The sequence below is a fragment of the Labrus mixtus genome, chromosome 11 (genome assembly GCF_963584025.1).
Source record: "Labrus mixtus chromosome 11, fLabMix1.1, whole genome shotgun sequence".
Taxonomy (NCBI): Eukaryota; Metazoa; Chordata; class Actinopteri; order Labriformes; family Labridae; genus Labrus; species Labrus mixtus.
Genome location: NC_083622.1, coordinates 11,842,120 through 11,860,246, shown reverse-complemented (window position 1 = coordinate 11,860,246; position 18,127 = coordinate 11,842,120). Strand labels below are relative to the sequence as shown.

At 38.0% G+C, this 18,127-nt stretch overlaps 2 protein-coding genes across 2 annotated transcripts in view; both read right to left on the bottom strand.

Annotated features, from left to right (window-relative positions):
• The window catches only part of LOC132983663 (B-cell receptor CD22-like), a 100,788-nt gene extending 90,573 nt beyond the window's left edge, over positions 1–10,215 (bottom strand). The window contains exons 1-3 of the mRNA XM_061050084.1: positions 9,987–10,215; positions 9,529–9,840; positions 6,840–7,103 (exon numbers count right to left, since the gene is read on the bottom strand). Coding sequence (XP_060906067.1) covers positions 6,840–7,103; positions 9,529–9,840; positions 9,987–10,071 — 661 coding nt within the window. The 5' untranslated portion in view covers positions 10,072–10,215. The remainder of the gene's footprint in view (positions 1–6,839; positions 7,104–9,528; positions 9,841–9,986) is intronic.
• LOC132983670 (sialic acid-binding Ig-like lectin 10) lies at positions 1,991–6,813 on the bottom strand. Its single transcript, XM_061050096.1, has 5 exons — positions 6,219–6,813; positions 4,893–5,186; positions 4,558–4,630; positions 3,147–3,246; positions 1,991–3,053 (listed from the first exon to the last, which is right to left on the bottom strand). Exons 1-5 carry the CDS (start codon positions 6,334–6,336, stop codon positions 2,649–2,651), a joined length of 990 nt encoding a protein of 329 aa, XP_060906079.1. The 5' UTR covers positions 6,337–6,813; the 3' UTR covers positions 1,991–2,648.
• Positions 10,216–18,127: the final 7,912 nt, after the last annotated feature.

The following is an 18,127-nucleotide window of genomic DNA, read 5'->3' as shown; positions in this document are numbered from 1 at the left end:
TATGGTTCTGAAAGTAAATTTCTCCATTCAAATCGTCGATTGACATTTGAGAAATTCCTTTTATAAATTTTTTTTAGTCCTGGAACCAAACCAATTGTTGTTCAACTGTAGGAGGATATCTGTCATACACCACAGGACAATACATCTTATTGTATTGATACCAGGTGACCCGGACATGAGCTTTTGTCTGACATGGTACCACAGCACAGCTCCCCTCCACTGTTTTAAGTACAGTGATGTTCCAGCTTCTCACCTGCTGCAGCACAGAGAATCCTTCGTGTGGGGGAGAGGAGGAAGAGGAAGGAAGGGTGAATGTGTTAGCAAAGTTGGCAACAAATGTTTATTGTTCAGTGAAGTAAGGCTGATGACAAAGAAAAGTATGTGTCATGCAACAGGAAATGAACAACAGTGAAAGTTGCTTTTGAAAGCAGAGTTTACTGTACAGCCATTTGTCATACAAAGTAACATTATGAGAGCTGTCACTCACACTCGTTTCTTTGGTGAGGTTATGTTTCAGAATAAAAACATCTAAAAACACTCTTATTATTAGGGACAATGTCATTTCGAAGTCTGGCTAGCAAGCCAGTCTTTCTGTTAAACATACTGTCTGATCATATTAACCGTTTGGTAGCCATAGGTAAAGATGTTGAGAGAAATGTGTGCTAGCTGAAGGTAACTTCATACAGCTTTCTGGTTCATTATTATCTCAGGCAACATTAAAGTGACAGCACATGTGACAGTGTCAACACATGTAATAAGATAGGCCAGAGGGAATATAAACTTAATGAGAATCAGCAGGAGCAAAACATCAGGTTCATATATTGACATGTTACATATTTTATGATAGAAGATATTTGACAATATTGTCATACTTGATGACTGCATTATGTTCTCTCAGACTCTGCTCTGAGAGCTACTTGCATATTGACTGCCCTTCACATCACCGCTTAGTAGAACATGGTAAACCCTGTTCTGCAAATTCATCCCATTTATAAAAAGGGACTCAAGGTTGGGAGCACGGGTTTTTCATGTTTCACTGAAGCTTTATCAAAAAGTTAAAACAGAACATAGATATCGACAAGCAATTGTGTTTTTCTTATTGTTTGCACTGCTTCTTTAGTCGGTCTGAATGCTGAAATCTTCTGTAAATTCACGATTTAAAGCTGATATTTAAAAACAAAAAATCTTCCCGGGGGGGGGCATGCCCCCGGACCTACCGAGGAGGTTTGGAGGCCCATGAGACACTTTAACAAGGCAGACAAGTGCAGATAACAGACACAAATATAAAATAGTTGTGTTGGGGCTTTATTTATGCAGATATGAAACTACACATGCTTTTGGCACATCATCATTATCACATTGTCTTTAAAATATCAGGACCCTGAAAAGATACTGCAAGAAACTGTGGCTTTTCTGAAGAAAGAACCACACTGACATGGAGGAAGTTGCGTCTGCAGAGGAGCAGACTTTAACAGTTCTCCTTTCATCATTTTCACGCAGGCTGGTCTCGAACTCGTAACTCAAGTTCCTGTTATACTTTCCATCCACAGAGCACTTTGTTGGATGCAACAGTGGAAACTCGTAAATTTCCGACTTTATTCTTGTAAATTAGTCCCTAATCGTGGCCCTAATCCTCCGTAAAGAAAACGAGAAACTTGTTAGGTTGAACAATTATATGACGTCTCAAGATCTGTAGTAAATAGGCGACCTCCAAATCCACAACCTTATTTTGTTAAAATGTATTTTCCCATTTGAACTCTTTGTCTTGGTTATTATCTGTTCTTCTGAGGTTAAGTTGAGTGTCTTGCCTTTTTAGCTGTGAGATTTATTTAAAGAACGAGTTAATATATATAATATGCACATGGTCTGCAGATGGATGGAAAATGTATAAATATGGTGTATCAACTACCGCTAAATCCCTGTGCAGAGTCTCAGTGAAAAGTAGGCAGCATTTAAGTTGTACCTGCTGTACAAATAGGAAGACATTACAGACTTTTATGATATATTTTCATAGAATTTTTGCTGAGTTTCACACAGAAAGAGCTCATAAAGTGTTGCTGTTCAATTGTGTATCGTTTCGTTGTTTCAAACACTGCTTCGTCTTTTCTCCGTTCCCTCCACCCCGTCTGCTCTCATGCAGTGATCAGCTGGTGGCTGTGTGTGACAACAATCAGTAGCTTCACTAGATAACGTTACAGCCTGCTGTAGTCTGTTGCTGTAAACTGAGCCAAACTATGATAGCGAGTAGGCCTGCGTGACATGACTAAAAGTGTTATCACGATAAAAAATGTCATATCAGTCGATATTGATAATTGTCGATCATTATTTCTTTCAAATTTAAAGGCTGATTTTGGCTCCTGAGTTAAAGTTGAAAAAACAAGGTGGTTAATTATGGTTTAATTATTCAGAACATGACAAACTATAATGAAATATTTCACCATTATAAGCACAGTGCACGTAGCGCTCAAGGAACATTAGTGCTCCCCACTTCCCAGTGGTTGGTGGTGTAATTACATGATTAAATCTATCAAACTTTTATCGAACATTTTTCATATTTATTGACAAAAATTACATCGCAATAATTATCATTTAGTTTTATCGCCCAGGCCCAGTCCGGACTGAACTGTAATCTATGTCTGCATCTCACTCTAGTCTCTAAATTTAACCTGGGCATATTCACATTCAGAGTCCTTTTTCATATTTCTAGGCTTCACTTCGTCGTATAGATTTAACATCTCTACTGCATTGCTCACAAAGTTCAATCCTCCCTCCAAGCGTTTCTCCTCCAGATAGGAGCGACCTGACTGATTTGTGTCCCCAGAGCTTCCTCCCTCCTTCTCGCCTTTGCTCCTCCAAGTCACACTAGTGTAAATCACATCTTTGCTTTCCTCGTTTTTCTTCTCTGAACTTGTACTGGCATCTTCTGTGTTGTTTCGGCTTGAGCTTTGTAAGTTGGTGCTGATTGGCTCAGAGATAGTTGCAGGTTGGGTGACACCTGGTTTCTTCAGCTCAGTGGTGTTAGCATAAATGCCCTCATTTGTTTTGTTGGGTTCCTACAATCAAAAGGAAATGTTGGTTGTAAGGTTATTCTGCTTATTTAAGTGACAGTGACAAGTAGAAAACTGCTGGATTCCAAGATAAAATACCTCATTTCCTTCTCCACTTGGTAGATGTTGGTTCATAGCAACTGTGCTGGCGTTACCTGACCCCTGACTCTTAAGCAGGTTGTGTTGAGTCCTCTGAGCCCTGAAAAAAACAGCATAGTATAAACCTACAAGAATATACTGAAAATATCTTTGTTTTTCCCTAGTCTAAAGTTGAGAAAAAACTCAGGGAACAGTCCATATTTAGTTATTTTAACACTGTTAACAGATCACAGGATCACATCGTCTGTAGGAAAAAAGTTGTCTAAATGTTGTGCTGAGTGTGGCGAGCATTAGCAGTACTAGCACTGCCAGCCTTTGGTCCTCCTTGCAGGTTTACTTCCACATGTCTGTGCTTTTTACGCATTGCTCTGGTCAAGATGCGCCACTTTAACACGAGACAGCCTACATACAACTTTTACTCCATTTTCTAGATCAAAATACAGTCAAACCTCTTTGCGCTATGACATGCCACTTGTCTACTATGCTGGTTTACATCTAGGTAGTGGAGCATTAGTGCCCGCCTATAGCTTTGGCCGGTGGCGGGCAGCATTTCAGCATCAACATTCTTATGTGTGCATGTGCAAAGGTCACAGTACAGGACATACTCTGTCAAGTAGAGGAAATATTCATGATTACTTCATGCCATAACTTTTTTGTTGCAACATACTAGAGCAAAACTCGTAGGTTTTCCACTCGGACTTCGCTACACCTGCCTGCAAACAAAGGGCTTATTGAGAAGCTGCAAACTGTATCACAGCACACCAATCAGTAAAGAACAGTAAAACACCACATAATGAACCACCTGTGGGCATCCTCTCTTCAGAGTAAGGTTATCAACATTTTTTTTCATAATTTGATACTTTCGACCTGTTTTAAAACAATACTCTTCCAAATCTCCTTTATTCTAATGATTGATAGTACTCAAAAGTACACAAAGCTTTAAATAACTACATATCTTCAGTCATATTTAATCCCAAAGTTGCTTTGAGCAAAAAAGAGAGTAAGAGATCAGCAGTACATCTGAAATTCACATGTCAGCAAATACTGATGTTTCTCCAGTCCTTTAAGTGTCTCATAAAGCTGCATAGTCACGCTTATGTCTCACAAACAGACGCACAGCAGAGGACACTATAAATAACACAAATATATTGGCAACATTTTCGATCCACAACATTTGACTGAAATTGTGGGCCTCAATTGAAAAATATTAATTACCTGGATAAGACTTGGTCTGCTCATAATACAAAAAAATATTAAACATTTCAAAGATTTTAAATTGAAGACCAGAGGAACACCATATAGAATCTGTATCTTCACTCAAATAAAGAATATAAAATTCCAAGTTGGAGGTTTTTAAACATTTTGCATAGTGGTATTCTGTACGGTTTGGTTTGATTTGCTGTTACCCTACCTGATAACAAAGAGTAGAGCACATACTAGCACTAGGAAGACGACAATGGTGGCGATGAAGATAGGCAAAATCACTGAAACATACAAAGGACAATACGGGATTATGGTTCAAGCTCTTATTCAGACGAGATTATTATTTTAATAAATTCGGACATAACGTATTAATTATTCATTTTTGTAAGTTGTTAAATCAGGACATATTAAAGCTTTCAAGAGGAATTCACCTTCACTACTTACCCATTCATAAAGCTTTCTTGGCAATACTTAGTAATTATGAGAACAAATTGTGAAATGTGCCACTTACCAATAAAAGTTATACTCAGTTCAGAGACAAACCTTGACTTTCTGCAGATGGTGGAAGGCTGTAGAAAATAAATCGCTGAGAAGCAGATCCCAGAGAGTTTGAGCTGCGACAAAGCACAGTGAAGTGATCCTTCCATTGGGCTTGACTCATGGTGATGAGGCTCACACCTGTACCATAACTGACTGCAAACTCTTCTGAGTGATTGACAGCTAACCCATCCAAACTCCATTGTAAAGTGGGAGGAGGATTTCCCGTAGACTCACAGGAACAGTTGACCTGGTTTGCAGTTTTGGTGCAATCAGATGAGGACATGATCTGTGGAGCATCTGTAATGGATGTAGGGAAGAGAGACAAGTAGAGAGTCAAGTAAAGCCATACTGTATCAAATTTGCAAAAGTAAAAGATAAGGCTTATGCCTCTAAAAAAAAGTTGACCAGCTGTGAGTGTCCAAGTGAATGAGGCAAAGAAAATTCTAGTTCCTCCATGTCAATCGGTTTTCATTCTGGGCCTGTGTCCACAGAGGGCGCTTTTAACGCTGGCAGCGCCTATTTTCAATACAAAACCAATGTAGTTCAGTGTTTTCAGCACTCAGTGTCATACCTTTCTTGAGTCTACATTCACTCAGCTCTCAGTTGAAAACAATTCCACTTATGGGACAGCACTACGCTCTTCTATGTCACATCTCCATCACCGACCTATGGCGTTTTATCCCAGCCAATAAAATTGCGCCCGCACGTGAGATCCATGCGCGAATTTAAAGGAGCTGTGTGTGCAACTCAAACAGCCACGCACGCATATTATTTTTGTGAGCACAATGCACAGCATTCGCGCGCAGAATTTATCTGCTTGCGCGAGCAATATTGTAACCTGCAAGGAGAAAACCATGCTTTGAGCACGAGCTGCCGAGGGGATTTTTCTTTTCGCACTCAAAGCATGGTTTTGTCCTCTCAGGATACAATATTACTCGCGCAAGCAATTTTATTTGAATGATTGTAATTTTACTTGATATGCACATTCTTACTAAGCAGACCTTTTTGGGGGTAAAGTTAACATTTGCTTGTCTCTAATTTAATTATAGAACCTCATATATAACACAGTGTTTCCCCTACCATTCAGGTTGTTCAGGGTGGATTACCCAAAGTGATCTCCCACCACCCTAAAAGAAAGGCACTAAATACTTTATCTATGTAAATTATCCATCCATCCATTATCTATAATGCTTTTCTCCCTTTATTTACAACAAAGGTAATCCTCTACAAACGTTTTTATGGATATGAAGTTTCCAATCAAAGGAAATTAAAGATAAACAAAGAGATTTTCATACATTTTGAAAAATGTAACTGATGAATGACACCTACAATGTACATCTATTTGTCTTGTGTTTGATTGAAAACTTCCCAGTTCATTTTCAGCCTTGCAGAAAATTGGGGCTCTCTTTCTAGAAGCTTTGATGTTTAAAACACTTCCAGTCCCCATGAAAGTCTCCTGGCCTCCATCAGCTCTGTACCATTTCTGCTGTCACAATGAACATTATATTACGGGGTGTGTATGGGACTTCTGGTTCTTTTTTCTTCTGCATCAGTTCCATTTTTTGAAAACCAGAGGTTGCGGCGTGATATCATCTTGAGTCCCATGCTTATAAGATTGCCATTGTTTGTTTGCAGTGCATCTGACAAAACAGCTTATTTAAAGATTCAGTATGAATCTAGAATATTTTGGGGGTACCTGATGGATTAGATTTTTTGAGGTAATTTTTGTGTTGACTTAGGGTAGCCTTGACCATATTTGCTCCAGCAGTGCATTGTTGTGCAACTCAATGTTGAAAAGCTTCAAATCCTCTGTGTAGTTGCTTTAAACATCTGTACAAACTAAAGATGTTCATTATTAACAAAGATTATTTACATTCCTCATTTGTAAAACGCTGCACAAAAAAAGCCTGACCTACCTGCATTTATCCAAATGTTTCAAACGATACCTACACTGAACATCCATCTGTGTGTTGTTCGATCTTCCACTTCCCTCTTCATTTGCTGCACGGCAGAAAAAAGGTCCTCTCTCCCTAGAAGTTTTGATGTTTAAAACACTTCCAGTCTCCATGAAAGTCTCCTGGCCTCCATCAGCTCTGTACCAGGTGTAGTTCTTTACAGCTGGGTTGGCATTAGCACTGCAAGTCAGTGTCACATTTTTGTGTTCTTGCACTGGACCAGAGGGACTGACTGACACTGTGGTCCCTTTGGGTGAATCTGAAAAAATAAAGTTGTATTTTTTGAATATGTAGTTTATTTGTGATGAGGGATAGAGAAGAGTTATGCCTTTATCCTGAACAAGCCCTGTTATACATCAATAGAAACAGCTAGTAGGACCAGTGTTGGTCTGTAACGTATCACTAGTAACGCGTTACAGTAATAATATTACTTTTACAAGTAACGAATAGTGTAACGAATTACTAATGAAATTCCAGTAATAATATTACAGTTACCCACACAAAAAATAACTTGTTACTACATTACTGTTGTTGTTATTACCCCACTTCAGATTTATGCAACAAACCCCAGATTAATTTTGTTGTGCACCTCAGACAAGTAGGAAGGTAGCGAGCTTCATGGTTGCCAGATATGCGGATTTGGGCTTTTTTTTAGTTGCCGCCGAGGGTTGTTTTTTTTGGCCATTGGGCTTGTTTTGTCATTTGTTGTCACACATACCTGGCAACCCTGGCTAGCTTGAAAGATGGAAGCATACATGTATTCAGCGGCTGGAAATATTCCCATTACTTAAGTTTTGTCGACAGGAAAGATGACAAGAACATCATTGTCAGATGTAAATTGTGTCCCAGTACCAGGACTCTTTATATTGCAAAAAATAGGACTTCAAAACTCCTTAAGCACTTACAACATCTGACGACAACGCAACAACATGAAGCTTGCGTAAATAAACTCCACCAATGAGCTGCGGAGAATAGCTGTAGCCCTACAATGTCTACAAATCAACCAAGACTGGATTTTAATCGAGGACAGCTAAAAGCTAAAAAGAACTAATGAAAGTTGTGGCTTATTACGAAAAGTAATATAACAAGTAGTGTAACATATTACTGATGGCAGGGAGTAATAAGTAAAGTAATTAAATTACTTAAAGAGTTATGAGTAATATATTCCTTTTTTTCAATAACGAGCCCAACACTGAGTAGGACTATAACGGTATGTGTACTCGTGCAGAGCCGTCACGGTTTGGTCTTCACCGTTCAGTGCATTCATTTTTATTAATAAAATTTAAAGTTATAAAGACAATGCACATTCATAACATTTCTGTAATGCACAAGTTTAGCCATCATAGACAGCAACAATATGTAAAACAGACTAAAGTGGGACAACAAAATTGTAAATCTGGAAACACATATGAAACACTTAAAAGAGAGATGTGCATTAAAACAGGACAGTAATACTGTTCTCCTGGTAAAACAAATAAGATACCTAAAAGCAGGACATCAAAGCAGGAGACGTAGGCCTACATGAGACAGCATACCAATTAGAGGTGGGGGAAAATAGATACAGCATAGAATCACAATATTCTGCTAGCAATATTATATCAATTTATAGCTGCCAAGTATCAATATTTTCTTTTTATTAATAGCAAATATGTTTTTTATTTTTTTTTAATTGCTGAAGGGGTTGCACAATTCATTTTGAGCAAGTTGCATTGTTAAAAATGACTGCAGTTGTTCAGTCATCCATACATGTTTGTTTTCAGTAAAGTTTAATCAGACTGAAACACCATCAGTTCAGATTGTGAGGTGCATGCAGCCTTTTTCTTTTATCACAGTGTTGGTCAGTCTGTGGGCTCGACTCCCGTTGTGTAGAAATGAACAGACAGAAGTGAGACGAAAAGACTGAGAATTTTTCCTTATTTGACAAAACAGTTCTTGGTTTAGTTTAATTTTGTGTACATAATATGCAGTTAAAAAAATGAAATTCAATATATTATATCACAATTCTCAGCCTGTCGCAAAATGTTTAAAATCGCAATAATATCGTATCGTGACTCAAGCATCGTTATAATATCGTATCGAAGGGCCTCTGGTGATTCCCACCTCTAATAACAATGTAGACCTATGACGTCTACAGTACAGTGTTGCTTCCTCAGCGGATAAACAGTTGGTGGAAATATGAAAATATAAACTTTACTATGTTTGTCACCATCTTAATTAGTTTTTTAAATAGAGACATTAAAGTCCAGTGTTACATTCATTTATAATCAGATACAACTGTGACCTTTAACCCTGTGATGAAAACACTGAGTGTGAAATGATCTGTTGACGTCTTTGTGAAAAACATGCAGATTGTTTTCTTTATGTTTAAGTATCATCACTGCTGTTAGCTTACGTGCAGCTTGCTGGTTTGTTGTTGCATGTTCAAAAATGATAGTATCATCAGCGTACATTAGGATGTCTGTCCTAATAGCATTCATTTATTAGATCATTTATGTAGAGGCTAAACAACAAACCCTGTTCATACAATGAATACATCTACAATCAAACATCTGAGTGGAGAGAAAAGAAGGTAATCACACATGGCAGAAGTGACGGCCATGCTGGTAACTATTTGCTAAATGATTACAAAACAACAAACAAAGAATTTTATATAATCAATTTAATCACAAGACACACATACTCACATGTAATGTTAGCTGTTAAACTGGTGTTCACAGATGACTCAGTGCTGCCATCTTGTTTTCTGTAGACAGCAGTACAGGAGATTTCCTGTCCGTGATGGAGGTGTGATGCTTTGAAGTTCAGCACAGAGATCTTGACTTTAGTTTTGTCCTGATTCTCCTGCAGGGTCTCCTGACCTTCACCCAGGCCAGGGCTCCATGTCAGATTTGGAGGAAGAGACAGACAGGGAGCTGGAGCAGAGCAATTCAAACTCACTGAGGTTCCCTCTTTCACCTTCAGTGTGGGCGGAGTCAGAGTCGGTCTGGGTGGATCATCTGTTCAGAAGATACATAAACATGTATAAGCAGTTATTTCTCTCTACTATCAAAGGTTTGATTTATCTTTATTTTGAAGTAATCAATGATAAGGTCAGAGAACTACTACACAAATTAACTGTTAATACATTGAATTTGAAACCTACCTTTGACTGAAATTTTCACGCCATCAAAATTGAATTTCACACCGAAACAGTCCAATCTAAAAAGATACACTTTGTTGTATTGCATGTCATTCAGGGTTGTGGTGCAGTCTTTTTTTGTTAGGTTACCAATCAATTGTCCTTTGATTGTACTCTGTTGTGGATTACTGCTATCAAACACAACAGGTCCATTAGTACTTTCTTGCCATAATGCTTTACATGTGTTATCTAATTTGACATTATGTTGATCCTCTACGTCAAAGGAGCAGGGGATTGTCACACAGGATCCCTTCAGAACCTCTATAGTCTTTGGTATAATGCTCTCAAACTTTCCACACAGGGCACCTGAAACACAAGAAACAAATCATTATTACAATTATACATTTACAATACAATCCTTATTTATATTGAGTTTATAATGTCTATATTACTAAAATCATTGACAGGGATAGAGGTTCTAAATGAGCCGTGGCTAGAAACCTGACTGCATGTTATCTACTTTGTATTTATATGAAGCAATGTTCATTGCACGTGTCTCTGTTAAATAAACAAACAAATAAATAAATAAATAAAGTCATGACACATTTTCTTCATGTAAAACTCAGAGGATTCATCATTTTCACACAGCTTTTTTACATTAAAGTTGTAAATTTAACACCAAATCTCTAAATTATGATATCAAGAAAGCAGAACACATTAGTAGCTAATTTCTTTGACAAATATAAGTGAGCATCTCACCTTGCAGCAGACAGCCAATGAGGAGGAGAGTCAGAGCTGCAGCCATCTTTGTGTTTCAGAAGAGGCAGAAAGTCTGGAGAAAATACATGTAGATTTACAGTTTAGTTTATTTTGCTTCAAATAAACTTAGATTTCATTTTGAGGCTGTTGTTGAATGTGATCTTTGCAGAAGTTGCAGATGGAGAAATATCTTGAAATGTTTAAATCTTCATCAATGTGGAAAAGGTTGGATCCAGAGTTTAGTTAACTAAACTGATATCAACAAAACTAAAAGACTTCAAGGTGTGCAGCTTCTCAGTTTAAGGTTTAAATTGAAATCTTTCTGCATTTCATTCAATTCATGTAAAGTAGCTCATTATTAAAACGTAGAAGATGAAATGATAATAAAATAAAAAACAGGAAGTTTGACTGCCTGCCTCAAGGAAAAGAGACAAATATTCTGTGTTTTTTCTTGAGTTCATTTTGTTTACAAGCTCTTTAAGGAAAGTATTTGATCAGTAATAACGCCCAGAAGAAAATCTGCATGAGCGCTTTAAAATGTTGAAAACTTGATCAAAGTGAAAGTTTTTTTTTTCCCCTGTAACAAAGTTTCTTTGATCAACTTCAGAAAAAATGCACTTCTTAAGAAGTAGACTTTATGATATTAAACATGTTGATTTGTTATATCTCCTGAAAAAGTATAAAGTTATATAAACTTACTTTTTTGTCAGGTCTTTTTGAGCAGAGAGGTGAAGGATGTTTAGAGAAGTGAAGTTCCTCATCATTTGGCCACCTTCATAAACAGCATTCAAAATTTGACTTGTAAATGAGGAAGTCAAAAAAATGCATGTTCACATTGGATGTTCAGTTCTTTTTATGTAAATAGTTTTCATACAGTGTCACATCCTATTTACTATTGATAACAAACATCTCTCTTCTGCCCAATCATGACCCAATGAAATAAGCAGGCTACTCTATAAATTACTTTTTTAATCACAACACAATTATCAGTGATGTCAAATAGTACTTTCATTCTCACTCAGTCAGCCAACTCATTTTTTTCCAGGTGAAACTGAATGAAATCAAGGTATTTGATTCTTTCAGGATCGTCTACTATACAAGATAAAACCCAGGAGCTTGGTTTCGTGCATCATGTTATTTGTCTGACACTCAGAACTAATTATTTTTTTATCCCTTTAAACCAAACCCTCCGTCTATATTATGTTAAATTGAGCAAAACGGACTGCAACAAAACGGGACAGACACCGACTGCAACGGATAATCAGGACTGCAGAAAAAATATCATTGGGGTCAACCTACCCCCTATCAGGAAACGAGCAGGTAGAATTACTACAAACTCTTCCCCTCTGGTAGGGAATACGGCTCACTGTACGCCAAAACAACAACAGTTTGTTCCCCCAGGCTGTCATTCTGATGAACGCTAAACAGTCACACGTGCCTAAAACTTGCATTTTATTTTAATATATTTGTTTTTTTCTGTGGTTGTCCAGTGATGTAAATGTGGCAATAACTAATGATGTAAAATAAGAACAGACAGCACACCCCAGGAAATACACAACTTATTACTCTTGTAAATAGTAAGACACACAGACTCAAAAACTGATGAGGCAGAGACATGGTTTCAAAAGAATTTAAGGAATTAATTAATGTAAAAAACAAGGTGGACCAAAGCGCAGAATGAAATACAAATATTTATTTAAACAAAAACTTACTTTTTTGAAAAGACAAAATGTAATAAAAAAGGTAGCCACGAGGAATCACTGGGAGCACAAGGAAAACTAACATAACTACAAATGACAACGAACTGACACAGTAGAGAAGAAACACAGAGACTAAATAGACAGGGGTAATCAGACACAGGTGAGACTAATGACACAGGTGAAGACAATGAGGGCAATCACACAGGAAGGAATGAACACAAGAAACACTGAGGACACTTACAAAATAAATACATGAAACACTAAGACAAAAACACACAAGGGAAACAAGCAACACAAGGATGGACAGGAGAAATTAAAACATGGAAACCTAAACTCTGAAATACAAAACTAAATAAGACCAAATCATGAAAATAATGAAACAACTCAAATAGATTTTTTATTTTAGAACAGAATCTAAAATGGCCTAAAAATAAAGTTAAAATGCAAATTTGATAAAAAGTACTACTCGTCCAGAAATAAACCAAAACTGAGCTTAAGCCACTAGTGAAGAGGCAGACTAAACTGAGGAAGGTGTGGGGGTGCTACCATATACTCACCTTAGTACAGTACAGCACAGCAAATCACACAGCAATCCTCAACAACTTTTGGTGTAGTCCATTTGTGTCCCAGTGCTCTTAAACTCACATGCAAACAAGTGGAGGGCCCTCACCCTGGGTGCCTAGCCTCCCAACTAAGTGGCTGAAAGAAAAGCAGGCTTTTAGCCACCTAAAATGAAAACAGCTATTAATAAAAATAAAAAAAAACAATCAATGCTTCAACTTCTAAAGTTAAAACTGAGCCACCTACTCACCACTACAGGGTTTCAGTCAGGACTGATCTGAGGGGTGAGGCGCCATGGGCAAACTAGTCAAGCTGCAGCAACAACCAAACAAGGAGGTCATTTAAACATTCAAACCAGAAAGCTGTACATCAAAACAAGGTTGTACATACCAGCAGCAACAGCAAAGGCACATGCCAGGCAGGAGCAGGAGGCCTGTACCTGACATCCAGGTGCCTTAAATAAGCTTAACTGACTAGTGAGTGGGACAGGTGAGAGGCTGCATTCAAGACCTCAATGTTGTGTTGTCTACCACAAGAACATGCGTCGTTTTGAAGAGATGGAAAATAAAATTAAGTTTGTTCAATGGTGGTCGATACTTTCCTTAGCTTTTCCCTTCAGGCCCGCACGCCGGTCACGTGACTAAAGCTATACATATTTTTTTCTCTATACGTCTCCATACGATTTTTTCGCAGATGATTTATTACAGAAAACACTTCTTGAGGAAATTAAGAGACAGTGCCAATACATAGTTTGTCCAGCAAGGGGAGTGCTATTTCGACAGTTTAAAAAAAGCAAACTGAAGCAGAGCAGCTCAGCTGATCAAATCTGAAATCTGAAATGTTGCGGGGAGGCCCGATGCTCTCAGAGCAGATTGGGGAGGTTAAGATTGGATCTTTACACCACTCACACTACAAAATAGTCCACCAGATAATCAGTTCTGATCAGCCTCGAATCGGAAACACCCACGCGGTTGACGTTAAGGCAGAATCGGACTTCAAATCAGCCCGATTATCCTGCAGTCTGAGCCAGGCTGTTCAGATGTGTCATTTTTACATCTCAGCTAAGAAAACAATGAGACAAGTATGAGACACAGTCCAAGTTCTTTAAACCATCTTGTGGTGTCTCATTCTAAGATCTGAGTTTTAAAAAAAGTGAGACAAGTGTGAGATCTCAGATGACTAAGTAAGTAAAGTTTATTTATATAGCACCTTTCAAGAACAGACGTCACAAAGTGCTTCACAATAAAGGATTGAGCAGAGACATTATTAACAGACAATTACATAAAATCGAATATAGACGGATTAAATCAGTCTGAACAGGTGGGTCTTTAACTGCTTTTTAAAAGAGTCCCCAGAGGAACAACCAGCAGACCCTGGTCAGAGGACTTCAGGGACCTGCTGGTGTTATATGGCCTCAGTGTGTAAAGACATGAGGACAGATGTGACATGAGAGCCTAGAATCTTCAATTTCTCGACAGTCGATCACAAAATCGTTTGACTTTGTTGCCTTGAGCTCTGCCTGAGAAAGGCTTTGTAGAAACCTTGAAACTTTCACTCTGTACTGTGTTTTGCATTGTTTGCATTTGTTTTACTCTCTTTTTAGCTTTGAATACATCTTACATATTTTTATACACTTTTATTTAGTTTGACCTGGAAGAGTTAGCATGAATTAAAGTCTTTTTTTTCACAATTGTGTTGTTGTGATTAGAAATGTAATTTATAGAGTAGCCTGCTTATTTCATTGCTTCATGATTAGGCAGAAGCTTTGACAAATGTTTTTTATAAGTTGTCACCTCCTGTATGTGGATCTCAAATAGTAACATTCTAGTCAAATTGATGGGTTGTAAATATTAAAAAAACATCAAGATGTTATTGCATTAAAATGAATTATAAACATTCTTTTGACAGTACGGGCTTTTCATTGGTTTTTGCATTTTAATCAAATGCTGACATCCCCATGACGACAATGTTTTTTTAAGGTCTAAAGATAGAAATCATTTGCACAGAGAGAGATGTTGGAATGAACGGTGAGGAGTGACACTCTGAAAACTATTTACATAAAAAGTACTGATAATTCAATGTTAACAGGAACGTTCACTTTTTTGACTTCCTCATTTACAAGTCAACTATTGCACGCTGTTTGGAAAGGCGGCCAAATGATGAGGAACTTCACTTCTCTAAACATCCTTCACCTCTCTGCTCAAAAAGACCTGACAAAAACTTAAATTTATATCACTTTAAAATCACTTTTAAATAAAATATCATATTTAAATATCATACAGGCTATTTGTTAATACGGTAAGTGCATTTTTTTCTGAAGTTGATCAAACAAACTTTGTTACAGGGGAAAGAAAACATTCACTATGATCAAGTTTTGAACATTTTAAAGCTCTCATGCAGTTTTTCTTCTGGGCATTATTACAAATGATCAAATAGTTTCCTTAAAGAGGTTGTAAACAAAATAAACTCAGAAAAAAAAACACAAAATATTTTTATCTTTTGTCTCTTTTCCTTGAAGCTCTTGTCTCTTTTTCAACCTTAAAATGAGAAGCTACACACCTTGAAGTCTTTTAGTTTTGTTAGGATCAGTTTAAGTAACTAAACTCTGGATCCAACCTTTTCCACATTGATGAAGATTTAAACATTTCAAGATATTTCTCCATCTGCAACTTCTGCAAAGATCACATTCAACAACAGCCTCAAAATGAAATCTAAGTTTATTTGGAACGAAATACACAAAAGATAAATCTACATGTATTCTCTCCAGACTTTCTGCCTCTTCTGAAACACAAAGATGGCTGCAGCTCTGACTCTCCTCCTCATTGTCTGTCTGCTGCAAGGTGAGATCCTCACTTATATTTGTCGCAGTGGAAGAAAAATCAATAAAAAACAGAGATAACCATACATACTTACTCAATATGAATAAGGATTGTATTGTAAATGTATAATTGTAATGAGGATTTGTTTCTTGTGTTTCAGGTGCCCTGTGTGGACAGTTTGAGAGCATTATACCACAGACTATAGAGGTTCTGAAGGGATCCTGTGTGACAATCCCCTGCTTATTGACGTAGAGGATAGATATAATGTCAACTTAGATAACACATGTAAAGCATTATGGAAAGAATCTTATAGCGGACCTGTTGTGTTTGATAGGAGTAATCAACAACAGAGTGCAATCATAGGACGAATGATCGGTGACCTAAGAAAAAAAGACTGCACCACAACCCTGAATGACATGCAACCTCAAAACAGCATTGATACACAGCAGTGTATCATTTTAGATTGGAAGGTGATGGTGTCAAATATTATTTTCCTCAACAAATTGAAATTTCAGTCAAAGGTAGGTTAAAATTACATTTATTAACAGTTCAGTCATGTAGTAGTTCTCTGACCTTATCGTTGATTACTTCAAATGAAAATAAATCAAACCTTTGATAGTAGAGAGAAATGACTACTTATACATATTTATGTACCTTACAAACATTTACGAGCATGGCCGTCACCTGGGGTGTGCATACCGCCTTGTTTGATAACCTTTTTTCTCTCCACTCAGATGTTTGATTGTAGATGTATTCATTGTATGAACAGGGTTTGTTGTTTAGCCTCTACATAAATGATCTCCCAAATGTATGCTATTAGGTCAGACATCCTAATGTACGCAGATGATACTATAAATTTTGAACATGCAACAACAAACCAGCAAGCTGCACGTAAGCTAACAGCAGTGATGACTAATGTCACACAGTGGTTTAATAACTCCTGTCAATACTTAAACATAAAGAAAACAATCTGCATGTTTTTCACAAAGAGGTCAACAGATCATTTGACACTCAGTGTTTTCATCACAGGGTTAAAGGTCACAGTTGTATCTGATTATAAATGAATGTAACACTGGACTTTAATCTCCCACTTCTCACTTATATTTGTCGCCGTGGAAGAAAAACTCAATAAAAAACAGAGATAACCATAAAATTTACACAAAAGTATGTGAAACAAATGAGGCAAAAAATGTGTTGGGCCACACAGGCTTAGGACAGTCAAACAATGGACTTGGGCCTGCACCTCATTTGAGTTATTCACTGAGATCACAAAGAGGCCTAAAAGGACTCTTAATCCCAGAATCCCCTGCGGTACTTCACACCTACGCGTGAAGTAAGGGGGGACCGGAACCTCTCTCTCCTCATTGGAGGGGACCTGAGGTAGACCCCCCATGGAGCAAGCCAGGCTACAAAGCTCCAAGACTTCCATTGTTCTCTCTCTTTCCACGCGCTGACTTCAAGTGTTCGGAGACCCAAGCTCACCTCCTGTTTCCTGCAACAATCTTCCTTTGTTTTAAGTTTTGGCGCGCAGGTAATCCGCGGCCGGCAGTGTTCTAAATCCTGAGCTCGGATTGTCCAGCGAACGCATCTCAGTTTCTCGGAGAGCGTCAGACTATAACAGATTATCAGAAAGATAACGGTCTTATTCCGTCCTGCAACGAAAGGACATCAACGGACATCTTTCCACTCGACGGAGAACCAACGAAGCCGCTCTTGCCATAAGGGACCCTCGCCACCATCAGACGCCTCTGCACCAGGACGGACAGAAGATCTGTTTTATCGCCGGACTCCTTTTTCCTTCACCAATCGCGGGCAAAGCGATTCACAAGTGAGGCTTAATTAGGTCAGGGCAGAATTAGCTTTAGAAAGTGTTTTTAACAATTGTTTGATTGAAGCAGAAACTGTAATTTTTATCTTTATTGGACCGTCGCGTCTTGAGTTTTACCTGTTTAAAACTCTTGTTGTTCCCGTTTCGGACCGCTGCGTCCTATATGTGTTTAGTGTAACTGCGTTATAACCGGGTATTACTCTTCTGATCAGAAAGGCCAGTGTAAGCCGTATTAACTTGAATTTGGCGCGGGAGTCGGACTGTGATCCGGCGTCTTCAGGAACGCATTTCTCTCCTCCTCTACGCACCTCTTTTATCCTCTTTTCTTCCCCCATTACACACATAGGCTACACACCCACACACACAGAGATCTATACACTCGCGGCCATTCAGATGCCTCAGAGACACAGATCGTGTAGGGCCGAACTCGGTCTCTTCTAGACATTAAGGCCACATTAGGTCTTTGTTAGGTGTGTGCCATCCGAAGGGCGACCACGT